Here is a 27,500-nt window from a genome sequence, read left to right on the forward strand (position 1 = left end):
TTGTATTATTAGTTTTATGCAATTAATCGCCCTGCCTATTTTAGCCGTGAAATTCAGATCGATCAAGAGCAATTTTTTTTCCCTTTTTTCTTTCTCATTTTTGTTACTTTTTTTTTTTTTTTTTTGTTCTGATTTCTTTTTTTTTCTTTTTTTTTTTTTCTCTTCTTTTTTTATTCACACGCTCTCATACACGTTCCAACATCATAATATTTTCTATTCGTTTAAATTGTTGTTGTTGTTGGTTTCTTTTCGTTTTAATTCTATATTTTTTATTTCTTTTCTTTGTTCCTCTTTTATTTTTTATTTTTTTTTTTCTTCTCTCTCATTTGTTCCCTTATGTTTCTTTCAGTTTTGATTTTGATTTGGATTTTGTTCAACTCTAATGCGTCTCATCACAAGCTTTTTATTAGATTTATGGTTTATGTAGTGAATCGCTTGTGACGCCATAAATATCGAACAAAGTGCGTTTAAATGTGCGATAATATAAATGCGTTTGTTCTCACGAGTAAGGGTAAACGTTTGCAAATTGATTAACCATTAACACGAGAGAAAAAAGAAATAATTTAGAAAAAAAAGTAATGGAAATGTTTTCTTTTTTTTGTTTTTTTTTTTTTTTTTTTTTTACATATTTTGTCAACAAAAGTTTTACGCGCGATTTCACAAAAAAAAAAAAAAAAAAAAAGAAAAAAAAAAATAGAGAAAAAAAATAAAGAATGTCCCGAGTCTTTGACATTCTCACTGTAATATTATTATACACGTACAGACTTTCGTATTATAATGTATCTCTCATACATACATATCTCCTGGATTAGAACTATAAACGGATATATAACGTCGTGTTTATAAATCGTTTCATTAGGATGATTTCTATTGTCTTTTTTCTTTTATCTTTTTTTCTTTTTTTCTTTTTTTTTCTTTTTTCCCCTATTTAAATCTAGCCCGTTGATGTTAAATAAAAAGTATTATTTCCTGTTTCCTGTTAACGCATTGATTTATTAAGCAATAAAGTCATATGATCGATAAAAAGTTATGATTAGAATAAAAGTTTGATAAGAGGGAAGTAATTGTATCTTGAAAAGAAATAAAGGAAAATTAAAAGGAAAAAAAAAAAAAAAAAAAATAAAAAAAAAAAAAAACAGGAAAAATTTTAGCAGGAACATCGGCCGTATTAAAAACAAAAACAAAAACAAAAAAAAAGATGTAATAATGCTTATAACCGTTTGACAAACTCGTGTGATAACGCGATTGTATTTTTTCTTATCTTTCGTTTTCTTCTTCTTTTTTCGTTTTCTTTTTTTTTTGTTTTTTTTTTGTTTTTTTTTTTTTTTTTATTTTGTCAATTTACGTTTCATTTCTTATATTCTCCTTGTTTTATACAGAGTGCGTGCATATGGACCTGGTATCGAATCAGTCGGTCCGGTTGTTGGTGTACCGGCCAATTTCACTGTCGAGACATTTTCTGCTGGCAAGGGAAATGTTGAAGTCTCTGTTGAAGATCCTAAAGGAAATACCATACCAGTAAGAAATTTGATCTTTTTTGTTTCTTTTTTTTTTTTTTTTCTTTTCGTTAAAAATATTTATGCAAAAGTTCTTTACGACGTAGTAAATAATAAATAAAAAAAAAAAAAAAAAAAAACGCGTTGCATGTATAAATATGCATTTAGAATCGTTCATTCTAATTTGATTTATAATTTTTGTTTAAGAACGCGACTAGTTGAAAATATTGCAAACGTTTTTTACGACGTAGTAAATAATAAATAATAAATAAACATTTATTTTTATACATATGGATTGTTTAATCATTCGTTCATTCATTTATATATAATTTTATATAATATTTTTTTAGGCTGACGTTAGATTCAACAAGGATAGAAATCTTACATATTCCGTTTCATATACTCCAAGAATCGAAGGACCTCATAAAGTGAAAATACTCTTTGCCGGAAGGGAAATACCAAAGAGTCCATATACGGTCAGTGTTGAGGGTCATGCGGGAGATCCTAGTAAAGTAACAGCAAGTGGACCAGGTCTTCAACGCGATGGAGTCGTCGTGAATAGGCCTACTTATTTCGACATATTCACTAAGGACGCTGGTCGTGGTGTACCGGAAGTTATCATTTTGGATCAACAAGTAAATATACGAGAAATAAAATATAATGAGGAAGTATTTAGTCGACGTTAGAGAGAGAGAGAGAGAGAGAGAGAGAGAGAGAAAAGAAAAGAGAGAGGGAGAGAGAGAGAGAGAAAGAAAAAATACAATGCAATGCAATGATTCACGTTTATTTCGTAGGGCTCGAAAACTACGGTGCCTGTAAAATTACGTCAGATATTCCCGGATGTTACAAGGTGTGAGTACGCATCTCCAGTAACTGGTTTACATTCCGTTAATATCTTCTTCGCTGGTAAACTCATACCTGGAAGTCCGGTTGGTGTGAACGTTGCTCCTGTCTCCGATGCTAAAAAGTGTCGGGCTTATGGCCGAGGACTTTTACCAACAGGAGTTAGGGTTAATGATACCGCAGATTTCGTTATTGTTACAAAGGACGCTGGTGAAGGAGTACCGGAGATTAAAGTAATTGGTCCAGGAGGTATCAATCAAACAGTACAGTAAGTAACAGTATAATAAATCAATGAAAATATTACATCGTTGATTTTCAATCTTATAAATATTTAAAAATACATATGTTTTGTTCAATATCTCATAGGATGACTAAGGCAGACGCTAATACATATAATTGTTCTTACGTACCAACGAAGGAAGGTCGATATGTAGTAATGATTACGTTTGGTGGTAAAGAAATACCAAAGTCACCATTCGAAGTGAACGTTGGTCCATATAAGGAATCTGCGATTTGGGCTTTTGGTCCAGGTCTTAAAAGTGGTATAGTTGGACATCCAGCCAGGTTTACCGTCGATACTAACGGTGAAACCGGTGCTCTTGGATTCTCGATTCAGGGACCTTCTAAAGCAAACATCGAATGTCACGATAATGGTGATGGAACAGCTGACGTATCTTACTTACCTACGGCACCCGGACAATACGCTGTACATATACTTTGTGATAACGAAGATATACCATCGTCTCCTTACATTGCAAATATTGTACCAAAGACTGATTTCGATCCGGAAAAGGTTTGTTAGATTTATTATTAGTTTAAAATAATTTTACTTTATTTTCCTTTCTAATGTTTAATTTTCAATATGTATTTGTTAATTTTATTGTTTTTAGGTAGAGGTACATGGTCCAGGAATTCAACCGGATAGCGTTGCAAAAGATAAACCGACTCATTTCATTGTGGATCCTAGAAAAGCTGGTGGTCAGGCACGTTTGGAAGTAGCTATTCAAGATGTTTTTGGTAGACAAGTTCCCGTTCGTCTCGAAGATAAACGAGACGGGACGATACAAGCATATTATACACCGACTTCTGCCTCTCAGCACGTTATAATGGTGAGTTATTAAATTATTATTTTCAAATCAAAGACGAACGTGTTAAACGCGATCAATTAATAAAATTTAATTATAATATAATTATTTTATTATTAGGTAAATTATGGTGGCGTTGCTACTAAAAAGTCTCCGTACAGAGTAAAGGTAGCTGCTCCTTTGAACCCAGCTGCGGTGACAGCTTTTGGGCCAGGTATCGAAAGAGGTGTAAAATCAAATGTTCCTACTCATTTTAATATCGATTGCCGTGAGGCTGGACCTGGCAATATGGATGTGACCATAGTCAGTGAAGACGGACGAGAATTACCTGTTTCCTTGACCGATAACGAAGATAATACATACAGTGTGGGATACGTCGCTCCACAACCAGGAAATTATTTTGTCAATCTATCTTACGGTGGTCTCAAGGTACCTACGTGTCCTATCGCGGTCAATGTTCAACCGCACATCGATGTCTCCAGAATCAAAGTGGATGGTCTCGAACCTAGTGAGTATATAAATGTATATACACACATATATATATATATATATATATATATATATATATATCTATACACACACACATACACACATGCATATATACATACATACCATTTGATAATTATATTTATCGAACGAATCGAAATTTCATTTATCAAATGTTGCGTATTTATTTCACAATATCATATCGTACGTCTTGAGATTAAATTCCTTTAAAGAAGAGTCATTATTCCAGACAATATGGATATCGAAATATTCCATTAGTGTCCCGCGTAGTTTTATTTGTAACAGGTCATTCGTTAAAAATTGATGAGCATGTAAGAAACGTCGACATTTACAAAGATACGTTATATCGTGTTCAAAGTAAAATGATGGACACGATACGACGCTAGGTACGAACAAGACTATAAAAACTCGTGTTAAATAGTTGAGAGACTCTTGAGGGGTCATACATACGTAAAAACGCTCTCCGCACAGCTGCACCGGTGAACAGCCTGCAGCAGTTCCGCGTGATAACGCAGGATGCTGGAAAGGTGGCTGACTTTCAAGTGGCTATAACGGCGCCATCGGGTAATCGCGTTAAGGCCCACATCTTACCGACGCATGAAGGTTATCTGGTCAACTTTACACCGACGGAATTGGGCGAGTACTTGTTGGGCATCAGTTTTGGCGGTGAACCAATCTCAAGTCAGCCCTATCGTCTCAACTGCGTTCACGGTTCTGATCCTGGCAAAGTCAGAGCTTCTGGTCCTGGTCTATCTCGTGGTGTCGTTAACAAGCCAGCAGAATTTGTTATCGATACGAGAGGTGCAGGTCAAGGTGGACTTGGCGTTACAGTCGAGGGTCCTTGCGAGGCTGCCATTAATTGTCGAGACAATGGCGATGGCACTTGTTCCGTTGCTTATCTCCCTACCGAGGTTGGCGATTATGGGATAAATATTACCTTCAATGAGCAACACGTGCCCGGCTCACCATTCCAGGCCATCGTCGTTCCCGATACTGACGTTTCAAAAATCAAAGTCACCGGAAATGGAATTCAGCCACACGGTATCGTCAAGCCGTCAGGGCAATATGGTTTTTTAGGAATGCGAAAAACCGTGATTGTTAGTGTGCGTGTGTAAGGATAAAAAAAAAAAAAAAACGGCAAATAGATTGCTCGTAATCTTACGAACGAATTGGATTTATTATTTTAGAGAAGGATTTTCTTATTGAAAATGTCATTTGAATTTTTAACGACGTTACTTTACGAGCAATCCATTCATCCTAGTAATACAGGTGCCTTACGAACTGATAGTGATCTCAGGAGTGTTCGAAATAATGCATGAATTAATCGTTAATGCTGACTTTTCCATTTGCACCTATTTGCGATAGTTTCTTTTTTCCTTCTTTTTCTTTTTTTTTTTTTTTACCTTTCGCTTTCGAAAAATATTCCTCGTTAGGATGCCATGCCATGCTTAAATAATGATTACTTTTGTTTTTCTTTTCCTTTTCTTTTTCGTTTTCTCTTTTGAATATTATTTCTTTTCTTCGATAAATTATTGTACTAACATTAGAGTAAGTCACGAAAAATAGACAATTTTAGTGGGTGAAAACGTAGATTGCAAAAGAAAAAAAAAAAAAAAAGAAAAAATGAATGAATGAATGACTAGATAAGTGTGTTTAAATTAGAAGAAAATGTATTTTATCATGATGCTTTGATTTACCTCTTCACAATATTTATATATAGTTAGAATGTTTATAGCGTTATAAATAAGAATTTGAATCGATATAGAGAGATATTGTACGAAAGAAAAATTTATTAAAATTGTTTTTATAAAACTGTAGCTAAATGGTAATCATCAAAATAATGAGAAATAAGATTTCAATCGTGATTTTGTTTCCTTTTAAGGTCTGTACTTGAAGCAACCAACGGAATTTACGATAGACACCAGAGCAATCGCTAAGATGAAGAATGACGAAGATTTAGTTTCCTGCGTTATCAGTAATCCAAGCGGTGGAAAAACGGAGAAAGTAATCATTCCTCAAGGAGATGGAACGTATCGAGTCAGTTATACACCTTTCGAAGAAGGACGTTATACCATCGATATTCTTTACGACAACATTCCAGTGCCAGGATCACCGTTTACCGTTAACGTTAAACGTGACAGTGATCCAAGTAAATGTCGTGCTTATGGTCCAGGTTTAGAGAAGGGTTATGTTAACAAGGCTAATCAATTTACCGTAGAGACTAAAGGTATTCTTTTCGTGTATTCTAATTGATCTCAAAGAAATCTATCATATAGATATAATGTATCAAGTATATTGATCTTTCTTGTTTTCTTCTATTTTTTTTTTTTTTTTTTTTTTTTTTTTTGCAGAGGCCGGCAATGGTGGTCTCGGTTTAGCGATCGAGGGTATACGCGAGGTTAAAATGACATGCAAAGACAATTACAATGGTTCATGCAGCGCAGAATATATTCCAATGGAACCAGGAGAATATGACATCACTATAAAGTTCGCCGATCAGCATATACCTGGTTCACCTTTCAAAGTTCAAGTAATATCGGATAGCAATGCTAAGAACGTTGTTGCTTATGGAACCGGGCTCGAGCCTGAAATGGTAAGAGAAGGTGTACCAGCGAAATTTGTCGTTGATACTTCGAAATGCGAACCAGCGAAATTAGACGTTAGATTAAAGACCGACAAAGGACAGGTGCAAAAGCCAGAAATTAAAAGTCGAAGTGACGGATTGTACGAGGTTACTTATCAGCCACCACCTGCCGGTAGTACTGTTCAAATTGGTATAACTTATGACGGCGAGGAAATAGATGATAGTCCTTATGCCATTAAAGTTTTACCTACCGTTGAACCAAATAAAATTCTTCTCACTGGCCCTGGAGTTTCACCTGTTTGTACTGCTTCCTTCCCAACGGAATTTGTCGTTGATACTTCTCAAGCTGGATATGGCGATCTCGAGGTTCAAGTTTTGGTAAGCTATATTAATTACATTATCATTATATATATAATATATCTATAATATTTTAATTCACGTAAATGTGTATCTTAGGGTCCGGATCAAGCACCTCGAAGAGTCGAAGTTCAAGATTTAGGTGAAGGAAAATACAAGGCCACATATTTGCCCGATGATTGTGGTCGATACAAGGTCAATGTGAAATACGGAGGTAAAGAAGTACCAGGTAGTCCGGTTTTGGTTCAAAGCGTTTCCACTGGTAAAGCTGAGAAATGTAAGATCAAGGAAGGTATCCAACATACCTTGGCACAGGGTGAAGAATATTGTATAACCGTTGATACCGAAAATGCTGGAAGGGGGGCAGTCACTTGTCGTATTCGTTCTACGTCAGGCAGGTAAAGAAAAGAGAAGAAAAAAAAAAAAAAAAGAAATTTTTTTTTATATATCTCGCTATTATTCTTATTCCGACATATCGTCATTCTAAAAAAAAAAAAAAAAAAAAAAAAAGAAAAAAAAAGAGAGAGAAATGAAAAAAAAAATTCTCTCCAGAAGCCAATGTAGAAAAATAGAAATATTCGAAAACTCGACAAGCCGACAGGGTGGCCCTCGTATCATATATTATTTCTTGTTCGCTTATTTCTTGAATTCCTTTCTATCTTTCTCTCTTCGTGCTTAAGTTCCCTCATGCAGGACGATATCATCCCGTTTTATTTTAAATAACCGTCAGCATGACCCAGATATTTATTTCGATTCACGGAATATATTCAAAACTAGCGAATGCAATCCGATTATACGAACCGATCGTAAATCATACGTTTTCTCCTCTCTTTTCTTTTTTCTTTCTTTCTTTCTTTTTTTTTTTTTCTTTTTTTTCTCTCTCGTTTTTATTATTTTTTTTTCTTTTAACTGTAGCACGATCGTAAATGTCTAATTCGTCGTTTCGATTCCTCCTGTCTGTCTCGTTCCCAAATTATATCCGTCGATACTTGGAAGCCAGTACGAAAATAAAAAAGTAACAAACAAGTCAAGCAGAAGAGAAAGTATATATACACATACACATATACATACATATATATATATATATATATATATATATATATAAATAGTATTGTCTTCCTTTAATAATATATCCTTTTTCTTTCAAATAAATATTTAATAATCATTTATCATGCTCTGGCAATTAAACAAAAGTTAAAAGACTTATTTGCTTATTTTAATGTATTTTCATTCTTGGCACACATTTGTTCTTAACAGATCGAATACTTCTCTTTGTACATTTTCTCAGTTCTAACGGCACCATTGTTAGGATGCCAAAAACACATAGGTGAGCTTGCATTGAATCTCTACTTTGGAATTTCGTCCGATGTCTCTTGTCTAACATTATCTTTGTCTAACATTATAATTTAAATGGTTACATAGACTTACTTATGAAACTTTTGTATATACGAGAATGTTACGATACATGAATCACTATTTATTCGAAAGAAGATAATCGGATCGTATTAGTATAGAATCAAAATAAATAGACGACAGAAAGAAATTATTATTTCATTCATATAACTTTCGTTAGATCGATTTATTTCTTTATTATTATTATTATTATTATTATTATTATTATTATTATTTTCTTTTTTTGTTTTTTTTTCCCATAAAAAAATCCGTAATAAATTCGTAGAAAGTATCTCGACATTGATAAGTGAGATTCTACGATGGTTCACCTGTTGGAGCATTAGTCATGCGCCATATCAAATGTTTCGTATTTTGCCTTCAATTTTGGCAACCTATCTCTCTTCTCTCTTTCCTAGAATCGATATCTTCGAGAGAAAATTGATTATCATTATTTTTATGTTAAATTAATTTCACGAATAATATAAGAAGAAAATTAATGAGTCGAATTTTATTTATTTATTTATTTATTTATTTATTTATTTTTTTTTTTAACGACAATAACAAATTCTTTTGCTTTTAAATGAACAATTATATGTTAATCGACGAGGAAATATTTTTCAATAACAATATTATCACATTTATTTTGTTTACGTTATTTCACAGTGAGGTGGTGGACATTGATATCGAAGATAATGGTGATGGAACAGTTAACATTTATTATACGGTAGCCGATGCCGGAGATTATACGCTTAGTATTAAATTCGGAGGACAACCTGTACCAGACGGTATCTATACTTTTACGGTGAGTAAACAATTTATCAGGTTCTATTGATTCTCGTTAAATCATCAAATTATAATATTAAAATTAAGTTAATAATTTCGATAACGTTTATATTTATTTTCGATTCATTTTATTTTATTAATCGAACTAAATAATTTCTCGATTGAATTGATTCATTCTACACAATGGTTTTGATTGTTCATTTTGAAAAATTATTGCGTCAAATGGCACTTAACTCCGCTGGGGGGTATTTATACCGCTTATATTTCGGTTTCTAATGCTGCTGAATCTGGCCGCCCTGGTGGACAATAATTATGTCAAAGCAAATGAGAGAAAATGGAAACAAGAGACCTAGATTCATTTTCCGTAGTTAGTTTTGTTTTACGACGATTAAATCCAAGTTAAATAAAACGAGATTAATTGATACGAATTATATGTTAGATAATAAAACTTCGATTTAATCTGTCGTAAATAAATCTATAAAGATATTTAGAAAGATATTTTTTTTATTTTTATTTAATTCTATACGTATAAATTACGAATTATATAAGTTAATTGCTATATATATATATATATATATATATATATATATATATATATATATATATATAGTAAAATTTTTATTTGATTACTATTATTATTTTTTTTTTTTTTTTTTCAACAGAAACGAATTTCATTTTTTATACAGATCATTAGATTTAATCATAATTTGTTTTGTCCAATTAAATTAAACAAATCGTTCGTTTGCTTTTAATATTATATTATATAAAAGTGAAGTTTGTTCGTTCGAAAAGAAAAGATAACAACGATTACAAATTTTTCGTATCTTTCGAAATGTGAATGGATCACTTTAAGCGCGATATTTTTTCTTCTTTTTTTTTTTTTTTTTTTTTTTTTCCCTTTCTCTTTTCATTTTTCTTTAACCTTTTTTCTTTTTTCAATTGTCATCATCATAGATTTTAATACGATAAAAAGTCAGAGAAGTGACGAAAGAAATTTGTTGTATGACGTTTGAAATATTCCGAATTATTCTAACGTATACGTAAACTCTTTGAAAAATGAAGACAGTTAAAATATTTTGCAATTTATACGACCTTGCTCATTATTCATCGCGACGAAAGTTTTCAGTAAGTAGAACCTTCAGTGGCAGACGAAAGTAAAATTTTCTCACGAACGAGACAGAGAAGAAATTTCGTCATTTAAGAAGCCGTTGGCATAATCTTTCAACAGCTCATAAAGGATACAGTGACATCAATTATACGCGAAAGAACAAAGTTCTCTATTTCATGAAAGAATATAATAGATAGTTGCTCATAGAAAATTTATATACTTGTCAATAATTCGATCATTTTTATTATAATAATTCGATTGATTGATAATGGCTTTTTAGATTATTAAATTATGAAATTAATTTGACATAAATGTTGAAAATAAATAATTATATATAAATCATTGGATATGATCAATAACTTATGATCGATTATAGACGTTCTTCTATAGAGTTGATTTAAAACAATTATATCGTTTAATGGAAATTTAATTTATTTTCTTTTTTTTCTTTTTCTTTTTTTTTTTTTTACAGATATTTTTAGAAATTATTAAAAGAAAGAAAGAAAGGGAGGGAAAAAAAAAACGAAAGAAAAGAAAATGTATCAATAAGTCAGAACAGAATATAGAAAATATTAATAGAACTTTAAAGATCATTAAATATCAAATATGAAATCGATCGTATGATACCGCGTAAAAATGCAATAAATGATATGATAAATGATGATCTATTTCCATAATTTAATACTTTTTCTATTGTCAAAAATGCATAAATTATATCTGTTTAATTCTACAATCGTATACGTCGAAGGATTAAACGGATAAAACGGTGACACGTGTTGATACTTAAGAAATTATCTTAGGACGTTATTTGTCTTGATCTTCCTGATTCCTCTTGATCTCATCTTTTGGTTAACGTAAGATGAGGAGGAGGAGGGGTTAGGTGGGGCGAGGTATATCTAACTATAGAGACAACACGTAGCAGGGCAGGATATTATCGTGTGGTCTCCAGAGGAAACAGTCCACTCCGAAGACTCATCGGGATCACACCAAGTGTCTGATAATATTAGCAGGAAATTTTTTTTTTCGCCTAAACACCATAGGAATCCTGTCGACGCGTTAAGATCAACTTTATTATTCGATCAAGTAAAATCTCTTTCTCTCTCTCTCTTTCTCTCTTTCTCTTTCCCTCTCTATTACTCATTCGTTCATTTCATCTTTCGCATATCTCTCTTTCTCTCTATCCTTTCATATCTAATACCTGTTGCATCTCATTCTCTCTCTCTCTCTCTCTCTCTCTCTCTCTCTCTCTCTCTCTCTCTCTCTCTCTTTCTCCTATATGTATGACCAGGCATGTCTGCATGCATGTGCGTGTATGTAGGTGTATGTGTAGGTGTATGTATAGATATATGTTTACGTGTACGTGTATATGTTCGTGTTTACTTCGAGTGATCCAGCATGTTTCCAAACATGAGATCTTTCAACGATTTCATTCATTATCGAAAAGATCGTAGGAAATAGGATCGTTCTTATAATGATAAACCAAAGAACAAATTGACGTGAGTTCGATGTCAGAATTATTATGTTAGAAATGAGGATTACTTTTAAGAGAGTTTCCTATTTCGATAATATTTTCTTTGGCACCGATGAAAAAGAAAAAAAAAAAAAAAATAAAAGTAAAAGAGAAAAACGTGAATTATTTTGTTATAACGTATGCACATAAGATCAATAATATAATATCGAAGAAATTCAGATCATTTATTTTACGTAACACTTGTTAACAAGTCGCAAATTAATTTCACTTTTAATGTTCTATCATACGAGTATTAAATTATAATCGGATGTATGTATGTGTGTGTATGTGTGTGTGTGTGTGTGTGTGTGTGTGCGCCTGTGTATGTTTGCGTTACGATTAGAAGAATCATTAGAGATGGTGATTGTTTGGTATCAAGTAGAAAGTAACGATGGTATGGTCAGCCTCTATAAGTATAAATTGACTTTATGTTACATATTAGGCGTAACTTATATACTAAGGAAACAATGGCTATAGTATTGCATATTTTCATCGAAAAGGATAATAATCGTTTAGACGTGAACGTTAGTACTATAAATCTTTAAGTCGAATAAACAGACGTCGATTGGATCTATAACTAAGGGATTATAGGAACTTTTAAATTATAGATAGAGCTCTGGCATAGGATCCAAAGTGTTTTCATTCTATGATCCGAAATTTCAAAAGGCTGAAAATAATTTCCCCTTTTTATCCTCCTTCCCTCATTTTACCTCTTCCCATCTGTCGTTGGATCAAGAGAGAGAGAGAGAGAGAGAGAGAGAGAGAGAGAGAGAGTGAATGAGTGAGTGAAAGAGAAAGAGAGAGAGAAAGAGAGGAGGAAGAGGAAGGGAAGGATCTCAAAGGCGACTGGAAGTCGTTGATTTAAACGTTTCGGCATGTGTTAGGCTCGAGCAAGCGTGATGTTCCGCCTGGTCTCATTAGCGAACATGCATGGAACTCAAAATTGAAAGTACTTTGGAGAGAGAGAAAGAGAGAGAGAGAGAGAGAGAGAGAGAGAGGGACAGACTGGTAGGTCATTTTTGATTATTGCTTCAAGCTATATAACATTTATCATTTTGAACCAATAGGAAATACTTACGAATTTCTCTCTGCATATTATTATCGAATTAAATAGAAAAAAAATATATATATATATATATATATATATAACTAAATAAAAATATTATATCGAATTAAAAGAAAAAATAAATAAATAAAAGAACAAGGATAAAAAAAATTCATCGAAGTTGACAGAAGTATGAAGTAAAGGATCTCTCTCTCTCTCCCTCTCTCTCTCTCCCTCTCTCTCCCTCTCTCTTTTCGTATAAATTATCTATCGATATCGATAAAAGCCCAATTTGAAATTCAATCCGTATCTTTTTCGTATATCGTCGCGACCTCATAAACTATTTCGAGTACGAGTGGCGGCTCTTTCCCAAATTTATAAGCAAGAACGTCGTATGCCGTTGGAACGGTGGGTGGACTAAAGAGACAGCCCGTGAATTAATGTTACCGAGGAGAGTTTAATTTAAACTCACCTCGCGATTCACAACGAAGACTTTGATACTGGATATTATGCTTATCATCTTCAACTTCCCGTTTCTCTGTTTATACCACTAGCCTGGAGTTATTAATGTCCGAGAAGTGGGGAGAGGATTGCGCTCTTATTTCCACCCTTAAAACTTTATCTCGTTAGACGACCCACGATTAGCTGAGTTGCTCTTCTCTCTCTCTCTCTCTCTCTCTCTCTCTCTCTCTCTCTCTCTCTCTCTCTCCTATCGTGAATGATTTTTATTATATATTTTTTTTTTTTGCTTTTCTTTTTTTTTCGATAATGACGAGAGGAAATGAAATGAAGTGAAAAGAAATAAATAAATAAGTAAATAAATAAATAAAAAATAAAAAATACCCACGAGACCGATGATTTGTCGTTCGTGTCTAGATGAGAACTGAACGTTTGAACGTTCGTTGCCATCCCTTAAAAATTATACGAACGAATTTTTGGCCGCGATAGCTTTCTTCCGATTCGTCGAGTTCACGGACATGTCTAGTAGTGTTATTGGTTGTTTAAATTCTCCCCGCGTTTCTTATCCTTTACCCTTTGTAATTTATACGTGGGTGGGGGCTAGGTATCTATTATGGTAACATCGAATTCAGCATTGTGCCTGAAAATCGTCAGTCTGTTAGGAGCGATACGTGAGTTTGGTAACAGGCGATCGTTCTGATCTAACAATTACAATTATTGCGAATTAGCGATTATTCGTAGAAAGATTTAGATCCTCTAAGGTATAGTGAATTCTATTATCGCTGTATTTCATATCATTTTTCTTCTTCTTTTTCTTTTTCTTTTCTTTGATTAGTTTTCATCTTTTTTTTTTTTTTTTGTTTTTTTTTTTGTTTTTTCTTTCCTTCCCTTTTTTATTTCATGCAACGTACGTGCTGTTTATCACACATTTAGTCTCGCTCTACGATTGAACTTATTTAATCCATATAATTGATATATGATCGATTGATACAGATGATTCATAATTTGGATCCTTTGGATTCATCATGGTTTTTTTTGAACATTATGAAGAAGAAAAAAGAAAGGAGAAAAATATTTTTCTTCACATTTCGAATTAAAATTGTATTATTATTATTTTATCGAGATAGATAAAATTTATTTATAGAAAATTTATAGAAAGGTACATAAAATTTATTTATACAAAAAAAAAGAAAAAAACAAAAATGATCTAATTCTATAAGATCGATTATTCGATATTTTCTATGGATTAGAAGAATACGAATAATTATTTCTTTATGATCGTAACGCGCAAAAAAAAAAGGTTGGTCGCGTCCGCAAATCTGATAAATTAGACGTGTGCATTTTCTATAGTCGAATAAACCACGTGATAAAGATTTTGCAAGAATTCTGACGTCGTTACATAATAAATTCTATACACGCTGCACAGTTTGGCTTAGTACCAGCCTCGAAATACGTAGATTCTTTCGTAATGAGGTGTGTCGTGCACCATCGCCTCTTGATTCCGGAAATTCCTCGTTCCCCTTTTACCGCCAACGCGATCCATAGAGTTTCTTGAGCATCGTTCAAGAATTAACTAAACGTTTGTAGAAATAAAAAAAAAGAAAAAAAAAGAAAAAAAAAAAAGAAAAAAAAAATTAAAAAAAAAATAAAAAAAAAAAAAAAATATATATATATATATAAAAGGGGAAAAAAAAACCCAGAAAGAAAAAAAGAAATAGAAAGAAAATTTCCTAAGTACTTTGGATCACAGTGAGTCGTATATACGCATCGACAAATAAAATCGTTGTAATATTTTCTATTCTTAATTTAACAACCCTTGTAACGATAATACGATCTTTATTTTAAGGCCTCAGAGGAATATCGGGAACACAGTACTCACAAAACTCATCGAGGAAAGAAATCTCGACAAAGACAAGAGCAACACGTTGTTGAACAACGTAGCACTAGTATACAGGAGAGTTCAACGGTTACAACAAAGAGTAGCACAACCAATCAACAGAATTTATCAAAGAAGAACTTTAACGGTATCCGGCTGAACGGTATCCCCTTACCATTGTCCAGTGGTACAGTGACGTGTAAGTATTTATAATCTATATAATTATTCTATTATCTTTCTTTTTTATTTTTTTCATTTTTTTTATTTTTTTTTTTTTTCATTCTATAATTTATAATAACAATTATATTATACATAATTATTTATTATAACAGTGAAATATTTAAGATCGATTGTCTATTAAAATTCTTTACGGACGGAATTAGGAATGGAAAATAAAATAAAATGAATAAAATAAACGAAGGGAATACGTGAGAATTGAGAAAAATCTAAAAAGATATTCCAGAATCTTATTTTTTTTTTTTTTTTTTTTGGTCGTTTCACATTTGATAGGCGCCTTGAAATTCTTCGAAGAAGTTTATTTCAGTGATATAGTTGACGCAGCCGGAACGAATGTTCCCATCGAAAAGACGAGCACATGCGGTAGATCATCGCTGTCATCGAAATGATCACGATCAGAGAATGAACAATTTTCAAATTCTCTAAATGAATGTTAATTTTATTCATTCATTTTGACATACTCGTAACGATTTGTCTAGTTGAAATTACAAGAATATTTCTATGATATTAGAAAAATCTTACCGGTGTACTTAGTCCTTTGAGTTATAGGTACAACGTTTGATTGTATTTAATATCATTTGTTGTTAAGTTCTTTAAGTAAATATCAGCGTGTTAATAATCGTCGTCATAAAATATAAACGAATGATCATCATTGGCACGTTTACAAATATTTTAAGAAAATTGATAATACGAAAATAATTATAATTGATAATATTATTCAGGGATTGATGATTGATTGATACAGGGAGGAATCGAAAATATTTCTCATTGGATAATCAATGATTTTCATAAAATTCGTTTGTAATTTATTAACATTGGATATATCATCGATCGATTATTATTCATCCATCTCTTTTATAATAAAATTTTTTTTTAATTAATGAACCCGAATAAATCAGTGAATTCTCGAAATCATGAATAATATCTTGGACGTTATCCAAATATTTTTGATGCGCACTAGTAGACCTTACTCGTGTTCAACCAAATTCTATCCTCATTAATGATTTGTACGCCTGCTAACTCACGACATTGCTGTGATATTTGATGGACGCGACAGGTTTTCATGCTGTTCATTCTGGGTTTTGTAAAAGGACCATAATCTAAGTTACGACCGTATGCCTTTCACAAGAGACACGATGAAAATTATCATTCTTATTCATCTATAATTATACGTAATATATTATACCTTTAATGTCGTCTATCTCATCGTATATTGACATTAATGTAGTTTATTCGAAAATCAGGAGCTATTTACACATATATATATATATATATATATATATATATATATTTATTTATTTATTTATTTATTTATTTATTTATTTACTTACGCACCGTTAATAAACAATTATATTCGTTCCTTTTTTTTTCATTTTCTCTTTTTTTTTTTTTAATAATATAAATGAATACATTTTTTTAATATTATATATAAATATATATATATATATATATATATATATATATATATATATACACACACATATATATACATATGTTTAATATTTTGTACTTTTTAGAATCAGTAAGTCACTCATTAGACAATCTGTAAAATTCATTTATTTTCACGGTGTATTTATCACATTTTATTTTTTTATATATAATAAATATGTGTGTGTGTGTGTGTGTCCATGTATTTATTTTTATTGGTCATATAATTATTTAAAAATTCATCGGGGGAAAAAAAAAAAACATTCCTTTCATTCTTATTTGTTTTTCTTTGATATAAGCAACCTTCTTGAAAATCAATGATTTTGAAATTAATTCAAAGACGCAATGGATCCCAACTAAATGGCTAAATTTATTTTCTACATTTATTTAAAAACCTAAATCCATATATTCTACGTATATTTATCTGAACAAATATTTATATCAATTTTCGTGTTATTTATATCAATTTTCGTGTGTCATTCGTCAATATAAACAAGATTCTTTGAAATCAATAATACATATTTGAATCGTCGCATTGAAATCACTGCAAATTTACGTTAACAAATTTACGTTGCTTTAAGATCAATCGTATTTATAGTTAGAATGGAAGGTTCGGAAAAAAGAAAAGAAAAGAAAAGAAAAGAAAAAAGAACGAACATAATTTTTTATTAACGTTGCATAAATAAATAAATAAATAAATAAATAAATAAATAAATACGTTGATGCGCAAAGAGTTGACAGACGCGACAGGTTTCATACGATTTCTCTAACGTGCTTGTTCCACCATTTCGCCAAAAATACGGTTAGAGGATAGAGAAAGAGAGAGCGAGAGAGAGCGAGAGAGAGAGAGAGAGAGAGAGAAAGAAAGAGAGAGGTAGGAGTCGAACTGGAGGAGGAAGGGAGCTGGAAGAACGTATACGTACGGTGCTCGATGATGCATCGGAAATGCGACCGGGTGATATTAATATTGGATGATTAAGTGCCTTCGGATGCGCGGGCTCGAAGATGCTCCAAAAACCGGCGTCGACGGAAATCCATAAAAAGATCAATCCCTTCTCTCCTCTCCTTCGTCTCAACCTCTCTATCTCCATTACCTCCAACTCCACCTCCACCTCCATCTTCAACTTCTACTATTGCTCCTCTTCTTTTTTTTTACCTCTCTCTCTCTCTCTCTCTCTTTCTTTTTTCCTTTTACTCCAGACACGTGGAAAGCAACATGCGCTTTTGACTAATACTCGGTTATCGAACCATCATACTTCCACCATTTTGTAAGTTTCTATAATAATCGTCCATCGACCGTCTCGTTCAAATTTCTTTAGATTCCATTAGAAATTAATTGAATGTATTATAATACAATATTCAAGAGAATATTAATTTAATTCGAGATTTTTGTTTCGTATATCATACGCCTGTTTTTCTCATATTCTTAATACGTTTTTTTTGTTTTTTTTTTGTTTTTTAGATAATGGATAATTTTATCCGATTTATTTAACTACGTATTTTTTTTTTTTTTTTTTTTTTTTTTATTTTTAATTTAGACGAATATATTTATAAGATAGTTCAGTTTAAAGTTATCGTTTTTTTATATAGACGATTATTATCGATTAACATAGACGTATTTTTTTATCTTCTTAATTTATTTCTATAGATAATAGATAGTAATTCTTCGTCTCTATCTCGATCCAATTTATTCAACACTTTTATCAGAATTTAAATGAATGGATTTATTGGGATAATTTATTTCAAAATCTTTTTGTGTCGTGATTATCATTCACGTATTTTCGTTATTATATATTTCATTAATTTATTTTTAAATAATAATTCTCGTAACCCTTATATATTTCAAATTTCTTCAGTATTTCTATTAGAACTTAATTATATATTTTTATAAAATATAATTTATATTTATAAAATAATTTAGTTGAAAGTTTATCTGACGATAGTAATACATTATTACGTTATCTTTTTAATTACTTTCTAAATAGCAGTTCACCATCGTTATCTCATTCAAATTTGTTTAATCTCTTTTACGAATTAATATAAATCTATACTTATAGGATAATTTAATAAAAAATTTATATTATCATTCTCAGAAATGTGTTTCATTATCATCGTAATTAATTTCTTTAATTATTTTAGAATTCAGAAATTAATTAATTTCTTTTAATTATTGTCTTGTACGTAATAGTTAAAAAATATTAAATGATATGTAGTAAATCCTTAACTTTGAGAACGACATATTTGAAGGATAAATTTGTGAGAGATCTTTTCCCTTTTTTTTTTTTTTTTTTTAACAATCGTCACTTTTGCATTTAATTATCGATTGAATAAATTTCTTCGATCATATAGATGAACTATAAACTAGCGTAAAAATATTTGATATTTGACGTTGAATTATTATTATTTTTTTTTCTTTTTTTTTTTATTTTCCATAAACTATCATAGATAAGGAAAGATATAAGATAGAAGGGATCATCTCGAAAGGTGTCCTTAGGATATCTCTTTCAACGTATTTTACTTTATATACTGTGCGATCCCGAATGTGATCCCGAAAATATCTTAGCAAGCTCTCTAAAGATATTTACGAGGCCATTATAAGAGGTTCCCTTCGAATATTTGCAGAATTCGCCGACTTATCTTTTTCCGTGATGTTAGGTAGCGGCGCCAAAAGATTCGCTCGTAAAAGTAAGACGGCATACTTTGTTACTTTGAGTTAGCGAGATGAATTTCTTTCTCTTTCTTTCTTTCTTTCTTCCTTTATTTTGTTGATCTCTTCTTCCTCTCCCATCCCCACCCCCCGTACCCAACTCATCCCCTTACCCTATTCCGCTCTTCAAGATTTAAACAACCCAGCTAGGAAATTCTTTCAACGAAACATTAACTCATGATACGAGTATATATATATATGTATTAACTCGTTTACTTACATATTTATCACTATTTTTTCTCCTCTTCTTCCTCGACTTTTCGACGAAAATAAAAGGTTCAATTATCGATTAACGAGCGAACAGATCGGTTGAATCATCATCCATCGGCTATAATTGATTAATGCACTGAGCAATTATTCATTACTCGTTGGGTAACTTCATTTTTAAATGTTTAAGACAAGTGGTCTTTTTTTTTTACGATAGTTGAAAATTAAAAGTAAATTATATATTCTCTAATAAGTGTACGAGCTAATCTAATAAAAAAAACAAAAAAAAAATATAATAAGTTCGTTTGTATTATACATATATTTTTGTTTGTTTGTTTTTCTTTTTTTTTTTTTTTTTTTTATTAGACAAAAAGAAAACGAGGAAAATTATCGAATGAATAGTATATCGATGATTTTTGTTTTTAATACACGATCCTTTCTTTCTTTCTTTCTTTCTTTCTTTCTTTTTCTATTTTCAGAAAATTTTATAGAAAAAAAAAAAAATATATATATATATATATTAAATTTATCGAAGAAAATAAATTGTTGCACTCTGGTTAGATATTTTAGCCAAGAAAAATTTATAAATAAATTGTAATACTGCGATCGCATATATTTGAGAATAAAAAAGAAAAAGAAAAAAAAAAGAGAGAAAGAAAAAAGAAAGAAGCAAAAGTACTATGATCTTTGGTACGATCTAAATACGTCGAGAATATATATATATATATATATATATATATATATATATATATATATACATTATCTAGCAGAGAGCTCGTTATTCATTCAGATTTAATTAACGATAGATAATTAAAGAATCCTAGAAGAACTCGAATTACTCATGTATCTTTCACATTGGATTTATGGTTAGTAGTTTATCGATGACTTTGTAATCATTAAAATCACGAGATGTTCTTCGTGAGTAATGGAACGGAAGAGGTTGTCGTTTGGGGTTGACGGTTGTCCGCAATCAGTCAGTTCAGGGTGACTTAGACTTAGTCGTGTTGCCTTTGGCGAGTGTTCCGCACCATCGTTGCGTTGGTGCAAACGGTTTGATCGTTTCCTTGGCGACTTCCTTAAGTTAAATGAAAATGGTCGCGTAAGAGGAGCCAGGACGTAGCTCGCCAAATATTCATTCTTATCTGTCTTGAAAATTATTCCAGATTTTTGTGATAATTTACTTAGACAAATTGTAAAACGAAAAATTTTTGTTTTTGTTTATTTTTTTCCTTTTAATCATACGCATATCCAAGATAAATTCAATGGAGTTTACGTCTAATTCGAAATCAAGGAGGGACTAAGAAAAAACATTTTGGAGAATATTTAAAACAATTTTGACATTTTTACAAATGTTATCTATACGTTTTAATTTAGCTCTTATTTATATCTATTATTAATCGTTCGGAAAGTATAGAAATGTAAAGAGGTGTCAATGTAATTTGGCAAATTTTCTTTTCGTATGTATAATAGAGGACGAAGGAGACACGAAGGAGTAGGGGCAAGGTGATATGATGATCGTTGGAGTGGTGGTAATGTCAGATGCTTGGTAGTGGAAGATTTAGGAATAGTAGAGGGAGAAGTTTGATAGACGTTGGACGATCTGGTTCCCTACGTGGTGATATAAAATCGCTTCTCCTGCTGGTTGGGCATACTGGAAAAAAAGAAGAGAAAAAGGGGGGAAAAAAAAAAGAAAGAAAAAAGAAAGAAGGTCTCCCGGGCAGATCAAGCTGCCATCGTCCGGCTCTCGAGCGACTTTGGCAGCCTCGATCTCCTCAGTCTTGCCAGAGATGCGTCCTCGTGTGGTCGATTGACGACAACTCGACCTTCTGCTTCTTGCCTGCTGGAGGAAAAACGTCGTAGGAAAAACGAGACACCATCTGCGTGTCTTCCGTGATTAAATCCGATCACCACCCAAAACGACGCGTTTCTCTCGATCGGTTCAAAAGAAAACAAATTAAGGAAACATATATATATATATATATATATATATATATATATATATACACATATATATATATATAAAAGAAAAAAAGGAAGAAAGAAAAAAAATAAAATCAATTTCAGTCTTTGCGAAACTTTTGATCTTTGAAATACCTAATAAACTATGCGATTTGAAACTTGTTCGATCGCATTTCTTTAAAATCCTTTGAGTCCGAAGAAAGTCGAAAGAACATACGCATTCAATATTTTCTCATTTCAAGAATAATAAGAAACAATAAAGAAATAGAGAAAATAAAAAAGGGGGGAAAAAAAAAGAAAAAAAAAAAAAACAAAAAAAAAACAAAAAGGATAAAAATAAAAAGAAAAGAAAGATCAATTCGATCAGTGCCTTTTAAGATCGTACGGTATAGAAACAGGATAGGTTCAGGTTTTTTTCTTTAAGATCGATCGGTATCAACATACTGGAGACTCTTAAGATTATCAATCCTCTTGGGATCCGTTTTTCCTCGGATCGGGGACACGTTTCATCGTTCGTGGAATTCATGAACGTTCTCCGTTGTCATTTTTGGTGTTCCGATCGAGTGCGAAATTAACAACACCTTCGAGATGTTTTGGGAAGACGAATTAGACGACATAGAGACCACGTGGGAAGAGGTGTCGACTTTTTATAGAGCCTGGTTGAAGAATTTTTCTTGCAGCGAGTTTGATCGACCGGAAAAACCAATTTGTTATGGAAGGGTCGATATAAATGAGAAAGAAGTGCCAGGTCCTGGGCTCGATTTTGCACCGCTCATTTTCCAGAGCCTTTACTACGTTAGCTCTCGAAAAGGTTTTCAATTATATGATAGAGAACTTATCGTTCAATTTTTCTCACGTCTGTTTTTTCTTTTTCTTTTTCTTTTTTTTTTTTTTTTTTTTTCTTTTGCCTTACGAATAAAGGCACAACTTGTCCAGTTTGTACTTAACGTATTAATTATCGAAAGTGATTGATTTTTGATCGCATATAAACAAAAAAAAAATAAAATAAAATAAAATAAAAAGAAAAAAATAAAAATACTTTTAGCCGAGGTAAAGATGCCGAGCGGTAACGTGGACAAACCAGTCATCGAGGATAATCACGATGGCACTGTATCTATCAAATATGAGCCAAGAGAGGAAGGTCTTCATGAGATTTACGTAAAGTTTAACGGGGAACATGTACAAGGTAAATTAATTAATTAATCACTCTTCTCTTCTCTATATATATATATATATTTTTTTTTTTCCCTCATTAAATTTATTATTTCTTTGACAGGATCACCGTTCAAATTCCACGTTGATTCTTTGGCAAGTGGTTATGTAACAGCCTACGGTCCAGGTTTGATTTACGGTGTCTGCGGAGAACCTGGAAACTTTACCATATCTACAAAGGGCGCAGGAGCCGGTGGTTTATCATTGGCCGTGGAAGGTCCTAGCAAGGCAGAAATATCATGCCATGACAACAAAGATGGCACGGTTTCTGTGTCCTATCTACCTACTGCACCTGGAGAATATAAAATCAGTGTTAAGTTTGGTGACAAGCATATTAAGGGTAGTCCATACGTCGCCAAGATTACAGGTAAATTATTAAAATATCATTGGACCATGATGTAACACATCTAATAAAATAATTTCAATAATAATAATATATATTACTTTTATATTAAATATATATTATTAATATATATTATTAAAATATATAATATCGATGATAATAATATGTATATATTGAATTAAATAATAATATAAAAATTGTTTATTATCAATTAATTATGAAATTTGTAGGAGAGGGTCGTAAAAGGAATCAGATATCCGTGGGATCGTGTAGCGAGGTTCAGTTGCCTGGTAAAGTGCCTGATGCAGATATAAGATCTCTGAACGCTTCAATCACGGCACCAAGTGGTTTGGAAGAGCCATGCTTTTTGAAAAAGCTCCCTAGCGACAATGTTTGCGTTTCTTTCACACCACGAGAAGCTGGTTCGCATACCGTTGCTGTGAAACGAATGGGCAAGCACATACCAAACTCGCCATTCAAGATCGATGTTAAAGATCGCGAAGTTGGTGATGCTAAGAAGGTAAAAGTCTCTGGTGCGGCATTAAAGGAAGGCAAGACACACGTCGAGAATATCTTCTCGGTTGACACAAGAAACGCTGGTTTTGGTGGTTTGTCTCTTTCAATGGAAGGTCCGAGCAAGGTGGAGATTCAGTGCAAGGATAATGAGGATGGCACGTTGAACATGTCTTACAAACCTACCGAGCCTGGTTATTACATAGTAAATTTGAAATTTGCCGATCATCACGTGGAAGGTTCACCGTTCACCGTGAAAGTCAGTGGAGAAGGTAGCAATCGTCAGAGAGAGAAAATACAGAGGCAAAGAGAAGCCGTGCCGATAACCGAAGTTGGAAGTCAATGCAAGCTGACATTCAAGATGCCTGGTATAACGTCCTTCGATCTCGCGGCTACTGTTACTTCGCCAGGTGGTGTTACGGAGGATGCAGAGATCAAGGAAGTCGAGGATGGTCTTTATGCTGTTGCATTCGTACCGAAGGAATTAGGCGTTCACACGGTTTCGGTTCGTTACAAGGAGATGCACATTCCTGGCTCACCCTTCCAATTCACGGTTGGTCCTTTGAGAGACGGTGGAGCTCACAGGGTCCACGCTGGTGGTCCTGGATTGGAACGAGGGGAACAAGGTGAACCTTGCGAGTTCAACATATGGACGAGAGAAGCTGGAGCTGGTGCATTGGCTGTCTCGGTTGAAGGCCCTAGCAAAGCTCAAATCGATTACAAAGATCGCAAAGATGGCAGCTGTTATGTCAGTTATGTCGCTTCTGAACCTGGTAAGCCCATTTGGCTTGGTAATAATTGGAATGATCATAATTTCGAAGATTCAAACGTTTCATACTTTCTAAAAAATCAACACGCTCGAATTATCCTCGAATGGTTCAAAGGTGCCGGGCGAAAACATCGATAAAATAGGCTTCTGTGACATTTATTAAGGGTTTCATCTAAAAAGATGGATCATTGCCAGCGTCGATTCATACCTCCTTCCTTGACGTTACCGATGTCGCCCATGTCACTACCTAGGAAAATTATGACGCATATAGGATCCATAATGTCAGTTACTTTGAAGCGTCCCTCGTCGTAAATTCAACCTCGATTAAGTCAGTCTATTTTATTTATGCGTTGGTCATAATAAGTGTGAAAATTCTGGCTTAAGAACAGAAAAGTTTTACTACTTGTTCATTCATTCTAAACGATTCATGAAAAATTGCCGAAATATTCATAAAGATTTGTACGAACGTATTAACATTGAAATTATATTGTCTTTTTATATCCGATAGATATTCGAAAAATCTAAAATTGTTTTTACGATGTCGTTATTATTTCCGAACGAAGTAAACATCAGACGCTTAGGAGACAAATAAGGCAGGTGTTCGTTCGTTCGTTCATTCGTTCGTTCGTTCGTTCGTTCGTTCGTTCGTACGTTCGTTGGTATGTTGTCGAGACTCAGAAACACCCACTCATCGACCGGATTGATCGGCCGCTTTCAGCTGATCCCGAAATATCTTCGTCTATATTTGTTAAGGTGGATCCATATTTTGCCGTGGTGAGTTTGACTCACACCGCACACCGCACTGCGTGGATTATCGCGGTGGTTATATTTGGTCCATGTTCTGTGAGTGAATAAGAAAGAGATAGATAGAAAAAGAAGAGAGAGAGAGAGAGAGAGAGAGAGAGAGAGAAAGAGGAGAGTGGTGGTCGTAGTGAAGGAACGGATTCGAGATCAGCAGCTAGATTCAACCGAAAGTAGTGGTGCGCGATCAACCCACGGCTCTAGAGTTGTGTCCGTTCGCCACTCGTCGCTTTCCACACTCCTTCTTTTTTTTCCTTTTTATTTCTTCTTCTTCTTCTTCTTCTTCTTCTTCTCTTCTATTTCTCCTTCTTTTTCGTTTCACCTTTTTCGCCTCCCCTTCACCACCACTACTATCACCACCACCACCACCAACACCACCACCTCCACCACCATCATCACCACCACCACCACCACCACCAACACCACCACCTCCACCACCAACGCCACCACCACCACCACCACCACTACCACCACCACAACCACTACCACCACCACCACCACCACCATCATCATCACTCTTTTCTCTTTCCTTATCTTAGGCTATTCCGACTGTCTCTACTTCCTTTTTCTCTTATCTCAACGTAAGAGATAATTAATCTTGTTTCCGTCACAAAGGAAAAAAATTTTCGTTTGCTGTGTTAGGACAACGCTTGAACGATGGCAACCTTCAAAGCGTCGACACAAATCATTTTGAAGGGGAACGAGCCCGAGGAATCAAACGACGATGGTTTGTCGATGACAAATTAATTTGTTTGTTTATTAGGAATAGTTGATCTCTTTCTTTTTCTCTTTTTTTTGTGTTTTTTTTTTTTTTTTCGACGTGATCGATTCATTTCATTCGTCGGAATAATTAGAAAGAATGATTAACGTTTGTACTATTCGACGATGATCATTTAATCTGACGGGATCGTTTTCGTCCTTTTTTTTTTTTTAGATTGACTCGGCCAATTTTAATTGATCAATTGACAATCATCATTTATCTGTTTTATATTTTAGGAGAATACAGAGTAGGAATAAAGTTCAACGATCAGCACATTCCTGACTCGCCGTACAAGGTTTACATATCGCCTGCTATGGGCGATGCTCACAAATTAGAGGTTGCACAATTTCCGGAAAGTGGAGTACAACCTGACAAGCCTTACACCTTCCTCGTACGCAAGAACGGAGCTAAGGGTGAATTGGACGGAAAGGTATGATTCTTTTAACGAGAAACGTCATGTTCAAGGTCGATATGTAAAAAAAAAAAAAAAAAAAAAAGAAAAAAAAAAGAAAATACCAAGGAAAGAAAAAAGATCATCAATCATATTTAAAAAAAAAAAAAAAAAAAAAAAAAAAAAAAAAAAAAAAAAAAAGAAAAAGTCCTTTTCAACATTCAAGGCTATTCGTCTCGCGCGAACGTTTTATTTTTCCTTGGAATTTTCCAAGTATCCATCGTATCTATCTATCTAACGAAAAATTATCTTGCGAAATACTAGCCGAAAATAAGATTCCGGGCTGTTATGAAACGACCCTGACACATCATTTTGCGTAGGCAGCTATCGGCTTAAAATTTCTCTTTAATACCACTACTATAGTTCTATTTTATTACTATATTTTTTTCATGAACGTAGGAACGTATTATGATGATCTTGAAACATTAACTTGGTAAGGTTGATCTTTGTCAAGGTCAATTAGATTGAAATTTTGTCGATTTAAACATTAAAATAGGTTGTTTTTCTTTATTTTTTCTTTTCTTTTCTTTTCTTTTCTTTTTTTTTAGGTTCTCTCATTGTTATTTTTTGAAATGACACAAAACATGACACACGACTTGTTTACAAATCTTAGAACTATATATAATCATTATTATATTTATCATTCATTTTTATAGATCGTATCGCCAAGCGGAATTGAGGATGATTGTTTCATTCAATCGATCGACTCTGACACATATTCCGTTAGATTCATGGCACGTGAGAATGGGATTCACAGTTTGCATCTGAAATTTAACGGAGTTCACATAACTGGTAGTCCGTATCGTATCAAGGTCGGTAAAGTGGACGCCGATCCAGCAGCATTGCACGCTTATGGCAATGGTCTGGTAGAGGTTAAGACGGGTCAGAAAACGGATTTCATCATTGATACTTGCAATGCCGGAAGCGGTGCTCTTGGTGTTACGGTCGATGGGCCTAGTAAAGTCTCTATGGATTGTACCGAGGTCGAGGAAGGTTACAAGGTCAGGTATACGCCACTTGTACCTGGTGATTATTACATCAGCATCAAATACAATGGATATCATATCG

At 33.0% G+C, this 27,500-nt stretch overlaps 1 protein-coding gene across 7 annotated transcripts in view; it reads left to right on the forward strand.

Annotated features, from left to right (window-relative positions):
• The window catches only part of LOC124950320 (filamin-A), a 42,503-nt gene that overhangs the window by 13,418 nt on the left and 1,585 nt on the right, over positions 1–27,500 (forward strand). For 4 of the 7 annotated variants that reach the window (XM_047496834.1, XM_047496843.1, XM_047496852.1 and 1 more), the window contains 17 exons: positions 1,380–1,518; positions 1,847–2,131; positions 2,291–2,607; positions 2,706–3,132; positions 3,230–3,448; positions 3,545–3,932; positions 4,403–4,972; positions 5,814–6,158; positions 6,283–6,893; positions 6,972–7,270; positions 8,928–9,066; positions 15,016–15,244; positions 22,629–22,769; positions 22,860–23,162; positions 23,369–24,424; positions 26,218–26,411; positions 27,089–27,500. The exon at positions 27,089–27,500 is cut by the window's right edge and continues 30 nt beyond it. In XM_047496834.1, coding sequence (XP_047352790.1) covers positions 1,380–1,518; positions 1,847–2,131; positions 2,291–2,607; positions 2,706–3,132; positions 3,230–3,448; positions 3,545–3,932; positions 4,403–4,972; positions 5,814–6,158; positions 6,283–6,893; positions 6,972–7,270; positions 8,928–9,066; positions 15,016–15,244; positions 22,629–22,769; positions 22,860–23,162; positions 23,369–24,424; positions 26,218–26,411; positions 27,089–27,500 — 6,074 coding nt within the window. Of the gene's footprint in view, positions 1–1,379; positions 1,519–1,846; positions 2,132–2,290; positions 2,608–2,705; positions 3,133–3,229; positions 3,449–3,544; positions 3,933–4,402; positions 4,973–5,813; positions 6,159–6,282; positions 6,894–6,971; positions 7,271–8,927; positions 9,067–13,786; positions 13,931–15,015; positions 15,245–21,755; positions 22,395–22,628; positions 22,770–22,859; positions 23,163–23,368; positions 24,425–26,217; positions 26,412–27,088 lie in introns of those variants that run through there. The other 3 variants (XM_047496871.1, XM_047496888.1, XM_047496880.1) reach the window with 3 other exon arrangements.

The sequence above is a fragment of the Vespa velutina genome, chromosome 1 (assembly GCF_912470025.1).
Source record: "Vespa velutina chromosome 1, iVesVel2.1, whole genome shotgun sequence".
Lineage (NCBI taxonomy): Eukaryota > Metazoa > Arthropoda > Insecta > Hymenoptera > Vespidae > Vespa > Vespa velutina.